We start from the raw sequence: 6623 nt of genomic DNA, 5'->3' as shown, positions 1-6623 counted from the left end.
GTAGAGGGCAGCTCTACCAGAAGCCACTGCAGGTGATCTCGCCAAAGGCGAGGTGGTCTTTCTCCCGTCCACAGGGCCCAAGAGGAGAGGCCAGGGCTGGGCTTGCTTACTATGCCAGCCTGGGCCAGCCTTCTCTGGTAGGAAGCTCTGGCCTAAACCTAATGCCTTCTCCCTTCCTAGGCATCCAGAACTCTGCAAACCCCCACTCCTTTGCTATTCAAAGCTGACCTCTGTCCCCTGCCTGGACATTGCTGGGGCTTCAACATCTTAGAGAGCCAGGAAAGCAAATGTGTTACTCAACTACCTTCACTTGGTATACAGATGAAGAAACTGAGGCCCAGAGGACGCTTGCCCAAGATCACAGCCCGAGTCAGCAATACAGGCAAGACTGGATCTGAGTCCCCCGCTGCAGGATGTGTACCACCCTGTCTTCAGCTATGGCATTAGCTTCCTTTGCACTGACGCCTTAGGCCCTCAGAGGGTGAGGCCAGGACGAAGCAGAGGCGGTGTCACTCCACACCCCCTCTCTTTCCTCCCCTGACTAAGTTTCTCTGGCTTTCCTGAGGCTGTAGTGTTAATCTGGGGGGCTCTGAGCCCTGGGCTGGCAGCAGAAATATGAGGATCCAGAGCCTCCTCCTCCTGGGAGTCCTCCTGGCTGTGGGGAGTCAGCTGCCTGCTGCCTTTGGCAGGAAGAAGGGAGGTGAGTGCGGGTAAATCCCTCTGCTCTGGGGACTACTGTTCTAGAGAGAGTGAGGGTTTGGGGGAAGGCAGGTAATTCCCTGTGGGGGATGTGTGTGCGTGCGTGTGTGGATGTGTGGATGCCTGATTCTTAGTGCTTTCAGAAGCCCGTGCTTTCATTTGTACACCTTTGTGCCTGTCCACCTGCCTGTGTCAATATCTGTAAGTGTCTTTTCTGCCAGTTTCTCAAGTGCTTGTCCGTGCCTGTCTATACATCAGGGGATGGCGGCGCGGGGAGGCGGGATGCATGTGCCTGTCTCTGTCTAGACATGAGTCTTTGTGCCTGCTCATCTGTGCTAAGCTCTGTCTGCACACATACACATAGGAATGGCTGCATGCATGTGTCTGGGCTTGGTGCTTGTCCATGTGTTTCCATGTGTGCCTCTGTGCCTCTGAGTGTGGGGAGGGGCCCTGTCTGCACCTGCTGGTCTGTGGTGTGACTGGGTCCATGGGTCCACCCTCCCCCCATCTGTGGAAAGGACTTGGTAATTGAGGAAAGGGTATGGTTTCTGGGATCTGGGCTTTGTTGGGAGGAAGCTCCCTGTCCCTATGCCCACCCCTGACAAGGCTGGGGCTGGCCTGCTGACAGGTGAGGGAGGGCTGCTGAGTGGCTAGACAGGTGACTCCTGATCTGGGTGAGGCCTCCACCTCTGTCCTCTCTGGGGCTGTAACACTCTAACCTACATTCAGCTGTGTAGGCCTGGCCCTGCCTTAAAGAAAGAGGACAGTAATGGGGACAGGCCAAGGAAGGAAGGACACTGGTAAGCTCCAAGGCTGGACCCTGTGTTGGCTGTGATTCCTACACCACCACATAACTCCTCGATGGGATGCTGTGAGGACAGGACTATTTTTATCCCCATTTTGCAGATGAGGAAAACTGAGGCCTAGCGGGGAACCACTTAACAAGGTCAAAGACTGACTCTGAGTTAGTGTCAAAGGTGGCATTTGAATGTGGGTGTCTGAAATCAGAAAGACTCACCGTACCAACTATTACGGCAAAAACCCAGGACTGTACAGAAGAACATACCCCAACCTAGGAAGGAGCCGAGAAACCAAAGAATGACGTGGATAAGCCCAGCCTGGCACGTGCATGAGTTTATTAAGACTCCATACAGGGCACTCCCGGAAGGCAGCAGGACAGGTCTGGAGACTTACTCCTTGTAAAACAGGTTCCTATGTTTTTCTCTCAGGAGTAAGTGGTGTCTTAAGGAATAAGGGCCTGGCACACAGTAAGTGCAGTATAAGTGGGTGATTTGGGGGAGTCATTGTGTTCCCAGGGAGCATGCCCCGATGTTCAGCCCAGCTGCTCAGAGGTGAACGGCTGGCACAGCAGAAACTGAACCTGCTCAGGGCCACTCTGCATTGGCAGGTGTGACACACCTGTCTCTCCCCCAGTTCACCACACCTTGTCCCTTACTGGTTTCTCTCCCATAAGACAGCTTCCTGGCTGTTGGGAGAATTTCAAACCATGGAGGAAAGTGATGGGGCCGAGGGAAGGGGAGTCTCAGTTTGTTGTCTGTGGAAGCCCAGCCACCTCTGTTTATAAGAGCTCCCCGTTCTGTCCCTTCTCACTCAGACATCTGGGTGTCTCTGGTACAAAGAGCCTTGCATAGTCCCTGACAAATAGTAAGTGTCTAATTAAATGCCGTCGGTAGTTATGTGGTATTGGGAAGATATATGTGTCTGTGTAGCTCTGTGCATATGATTCTGTATATATGACTGTGTATGGGTATATGTGTCTCTGTTCACACACAGATGCTATATATTTACATACATGACTGTGTGTGTCTGAGTGTCTATCTGTGTGTATCTGTGTGGGTAGGCATGTGTATATGACAGTATGCATAATCACTATTTAATGGTGATTATGTTCCAGCTCATATGTACATATATGACTGCCTGTTTATATATGTGTGTTTATAAATATACTGCATATATAACATATCTCATATATGTCTATATGTATATATGCATGTGTATTAACTTGAACCATGTAAGGCGGGGGCAATGGCTCATGCCTATAATCCCAGCACTTTGGGAGGCTGAGATGGGCGAATCACCTGAAGTTGGGAGTTCGAGACCAGGCTGACCAACATGGAGAAACCCTGTCTCTACTAAAAATACAAAATTAGCCGGGCATGGTGGTGCATGCCTGTAATCCCAGCTACTCAGGAGGCTGAGGCAGGAGAATCACTTGAACCCAGGAGGCGGAGGTTGTGGTGAGCCAAGATCATGCCATTGTACTCCAGCCTGGGCAACAAGAGTAAAAGCTCTGTCTCAAAATAAATAAAGAAATAAGTTGAAGCATGTAAAATTGCTACTTTTGTAGGTACAACAGTTGACTATCAGCAATTTCCTATTGTTAAGCCTGTAGGTAATTGTGTGTCTAGATCTAAGTGTGCTTGTATATTTGACTGTGTATGTGTATCGTCTGTGTGTACAAGTGTATGTAGTTAACTATGTTTGGATACAATTCTTTTGCTCTCTAAGTTTACACACCCGTGGCACATGCAGCTGGATGACCACCTGTGTGTGGGCCTTGATGCACACATCTTTGAGTGGAGAAGCTGGTTTGGAGGGAGCGTTAGGAAAGGCAGGCAGAGTGAGTGTGACCACCCAGAGCCTCTCACACTCGCTCTGCACGTGCCAGGCTTTTATCCCCACCTCCACACAGCAGCTACCGTGGTTCTTCCACTTGAAATGCCAGCCGTCATGTCCTCTCCCTATCTGTCCATTCCAGGGCTCAGTTCCAGGCCCCTGTCCACAGAAGCTCTCCCTGCCTGACCCACTCTCCTCCACTGGCTTTGAGTGCAGGCAGCTCCATCTGGACCACCCTTTGAGGCCTGAGCACCTTTGGCTTGAACTTATGAATTCAGAGCTAAACCCTGGACCTCAGTTTCCCAGGAGCCCTGGCGTCACCCCTACCCCCACAAACCCATACCGTTCCCCCTTCCCCAGGCCAAGCCTCTCTTTCTCCAGCAGGGGGCAGCAATTCAATTTAAACCAACCTGATCTGACAGCTGAAGTTGACTTTGAGCATGTGCAATGTGAGCAAGGTGCCTACCTATGTGTGCAGCCAACAGCCATGCAAGGGCTGAGGGGGTGGGACGGACACAGAGGTAAAGTCACAACACCAGATCCAGCTGCCCCTGGGGGCTCTTGAACATTTCCTCTGATGCCAGATTGAACTGAAGGCCTGAGACCTGCTCCATCCCTACAGCTCAAAGACAGCTCAGAGCAGAGACTCACAGAGGTCAGAGGGAGCCAGGCCTTGCCAGTCCTAACCCTGGCCCATGTGGGTCTGAGCAAGTCACCACCTCTTTCAGGCCTTGATTTCCTCCTCTACATGGAGGAAGATACTGATTTCCAGCTTTGTGCATGAAATCTGAAAATGGCCCAAAATCCCAGCAAGAAGAGTGGGTAGGTAAGCTCTGGGACAGAACATTCTACAGCTGTTCAGAGGAATGCCTCAGAGACAGAGTTAATGCCTGATCCCTGAAACCATGCCATTTGCAACGGTGATGAACACAACAGTGCAGACGTGGCAGCTGTGGCTGTGACAGTGCCCCAGGCCGGTCGCCACAGGCACACGTGCAATGCTGAGCCTCACTTCAAAACCCTTCCTTTCCACGTCACTGAGCCCCTAGTATTGTGCACCAAGTGTTGTGACACCGACTGATGGTGAGCAAAGCTAGCAGCGTGTCCACCCTCATAGCCTCCAGCCAAGTGAGAGACACAGACAAACAGATGCAGCGCCATCAACTCTGGAGGGAAGAACTGAGTGTGGGGTTGGGGTTGGGGCTGACCTAGTTAATGGGGGTTCAGAGAAGCAGGGTCTTCTGAAGATGCGATGTTTCTGCTGAGTCCTAGTGAGCTGACGAGGTGAATGGAGTGTAGGAGAAGTGCACCAGGCAAAGGATGCAGCAAGAGCAAGAACCCTGCAAAGAGAGCTGGCTTGGAGCAGATCAGGAGCCACTGTGTGGAGGAGCAGTAGAGGATGAGGCTAGAGACATGGGCAGGGGCCGGACCAGGCACGGCCTTTTTGGCCCCAGTGAGATGTTGGGTTTCATTTCTCCCTAACATTTGTGCCATCTGAGTCTCAAACTACCCCAGCTTCCCATTTCACAGCCAGAAAACTGAGGCTTGGAGTCATTTGAAACAAAACAAAACAAAACTAGCCAAAGGACAGGCAAGAAGTAAGGGATGGAGAATTTGGATCTTGTAATTCCTAGGTCAGCGCTTATTGCATAACCCTGAGCTTCCTTCAGCTGTAATATTGGGAGATTCTCTTTCAGAGAAATCGGGGGGCTGCCCGCCAGATGATGGGCCCTGCCTCCTGTCGGTGCCTGACCAGTGCATGGAAGACAGCCAGTGTCCCTTTACCAGGAAGTGCTGCTACAGGGCTTGCTTCCGCCAGTGTGTCCCCAGGATCTCTGGTAAATGTCCCCTTCCACCGTGCTGACCACCCCAGCCCCAGGCTCCAGAGCCAGTGGGCAGGGGCAGAGCTCACCCAGGTTCCTGTGTTGCAGTGAAGCTGGGCAGCTGCCCAGAGGACCAACTGCAATGCCTCAGTCCCATGAACCACCTGTGTCACAAGGACGCAGACTGCTCCGGCAAGAAGCGGTGCTGCCCCAGCGCCTGCGGCCGGGATTGCCGCGATCCTGCCAGAGGTACGGCTCCTGGGTGCCTGGGGCAGGTGCCTTCCCTGTCTGAGCCCCAGCTCTGATATTTTCTCCGTTGCTACAAGCTTAACAGGATGCCTCCCCAGAACTCAGGGCCTCCCATGGCCAGGACTGGGGAATCAGATAGTGGGTGGGGAGTTCTGCTAGGATGACAGAGGAACCGGGAGTCCTTGGTTCTCTTCTTGAGCTTGCTGTAAACTGCTCTGGGCTTCAGTTTACCCTTTTGAAGGAGATGGAGGAGTCCTGCCTTAGTGGCATCCAGAGCTGAGCTGGTGGGCCCTAGATAGGAGACTGAGGTCAGAAACCAGAGCCCTACTATGGAAAGGAATTAACCCTTTCTTTCTCTTTCCTCAGGCTAATTCTGATTTAGGACCTGTGGCTCTGCACCTCAGGTGGGAACCAATGGAAAGAGTTCACCATGATGGGAGGTCTGGGAACCTGCCGCTGACAGCACTATCTCTACCAGCAGTGGTTCCAGCTTTCTGATGAACACTGACCTGCTGTCACTTCCCTGCAACCCACCCACCCCTGGTTTCTCCTCCTAGGAGTCAAGGTCCATAGTCTGACCTCGGAGGAAGGCGCCTTTATCACCCCAGTACCCTGCACTGCTGCTACCTGGGCATCCCCCCCCCGACACTTTCACGCCTCTCTGTACATGCTGCTTCCTCCACAAAAAATGCCCAATTCAGGCAGATCCTGACCTCTCCCTCAGGCAGCCCAACCACCCAGAATGAATATTCTAACAGAGTTTTCCAAGCCTCAGTCATTCACCTCTTTCACGATTTTCGCCATGCCTACAAAACAGCATGATGACGGGTTGTGTGCTGCCTGTACCACCATCTACTTAATGTTTTCTTTAAGTGACTCACTTTTGTATATAAATAAATGCATTTCAAAAGAAAATTGATATCACTACTATAAATGGATAAACGAGATCAATTGCCACAAATAGAATTATGAAAACAAATGCAATGGAAACAGCTCAGTTCCATTAAAGTGAATCATGCCAGATTAAATGATATTAAATAGTGTTATCAAACTCTAGCTACATACAGCCACCTGCCGAGACTGAGCCTGAAGCCTGCACTCGGTCTGTGTTTTTGGCTTTTTGTTTTTTGAGACAGTCTTGTGCTGTCGCCCAGGCTGCAGTGCAGTGGCTTGATCTCAGCTCACTACAACCTCCACCTCCTGGGTTCAACCAAT

The 6623-nt window shown here is 51.6% G+C and overlaps 1 protein-coding gene across 1 annotated transcript; it reads left to right on the top strand.

The window, feature by feature from the left end:
- The first annotated feature begins 539 nt into the window (after positions 1 to 539).
- Positions 540 to 6323, top strand: WFDC5 (WAP four-disulfide core domain 5). Its single transcript, XM_008995990.4, has 4 exons — positions 540 to 700; positions 5034 to 5174; positions 5268 to 5408; positions 5775 to 6323. Exons 1-4 carry the CDS (start codon positions 616 to 618, stop codon positions 5777 to 5779), a joined length of 372 nt encoding a protein of 123 aa, XP_008994238.2. The 5' UTR covers positions 540 to 615; the 3' UTR covers positions 5780 to 6323.
- The last annotated feature ends 300 nt before the right edge of the window (positions 6324 to 6623 follow it).

This window comes from Callithrix jacchus, chromosome 5, assembly GCF_049354715.1.
Source record: "Callithrix jacchus isolate 240 chromosome 5, calJac240_pri, whole genome shotgun sequence".
NCBI lineage: Eukaryota > Metazoa > Chordata > Mammalia > Primates > Cebidae > Callithrix > Callithrix jacchus.
Note: the sequence above shows the minus strand (reverse complement) of the source record. Positions and strands in the feature narration are given on the sequence as shown.

What these genes read in the sequence shown, in the direction of transcription:
- WFDC5 (XM_008995990.4), top strand. Translation starts at nt 616, where the DNA reads ATGAGGATCCAGAGCCTCCTCCTCCTGGGAGTCCTCCTGGCTGTGGGG. An exon ending in CTTTGGCAGGAAGAAGGGAG is followed by an intron (nt 701 to 5,033) that starts GTGAGTGCGGGT and finishes ATTCTCTTTCAG; the next exon opens with AGAAATCGGGGGGCTGCCCG. An exon ending in GTGTGTCCCCAGGATCTCTG is followed by an intron (nt 5,175 to 5,267) that starts GTAAATGTCCCC and finishes CCTGTGTTGCAG; the next exon opens with TGAAGCTGGGCAGCTGCCCA.